This window comes from Penaeus monodon, chromosome 30 (assembly GCF_015228065.2).
Source record: "Penaeus monodon isolate SGIC_2016 chromosome 30, NSTDA_Pmon_1, whole genome shotgun sequence".
In the NCBI taxonomy this organism is placed as follows: Eukaryota; Metazoa; Arthropoda; class Malacostraca; order Decapoda; family Penaeidae; genus Penaeus; species Penaeus monodon.
This window is the reverse complement of record NC_051415.1, coordinates 29,619,351-29,619,571: the sequence shown is the minus strand read 5'-3', so window position 1 is coordinate 29,619,571 and position 221 is coordinate 29,619,351. Positions and strand designations below refer to the sequence as shown.

The 221-nt window shown below is 33.5% G+C and overlaps 1 protein-coding gene across 1 annotated transcript in view; it reads left to right on the top strand.

The window, feature by feature from the left end:
- The window catches only part of LOC119592688 (vesicle transport through interaction with t-SNAREs homolog 1A-like), a gene marked incomplete in the record, with an annotated part of 13,837 nt that overhangs the window by 5,040 nt on the left and 8,576 nt on the right, over positions 1-221 (top strand). Inside the window, 1 exon segment of the mRNA XM_037941602.1 lies at positions 151-209. Coding sequence (XP_037797530.1) covers positions 151-209 — 59 coding nt within the window.

Here is a 221-nt window from a genome sequence, read left to right as displayed (position 1 = left end):
TACATGGAAGGTGAAGTTGCCTGTGCCCAGTTTTTGGAGTAAGCCAATTAACATTATTTTACCCTTAGAGGAGGTATTTTTGTTGTTATATATTTGCTTTGTATTATATTGTATATTCTGTTAATGACATCTTTTTATTTATCCTCACAGCTGAGAAGAGAACTCTAATACATGATGTGGAGAAACTGGTTGAAGAAGCAAAAGAGGTGGTAAGTTATATC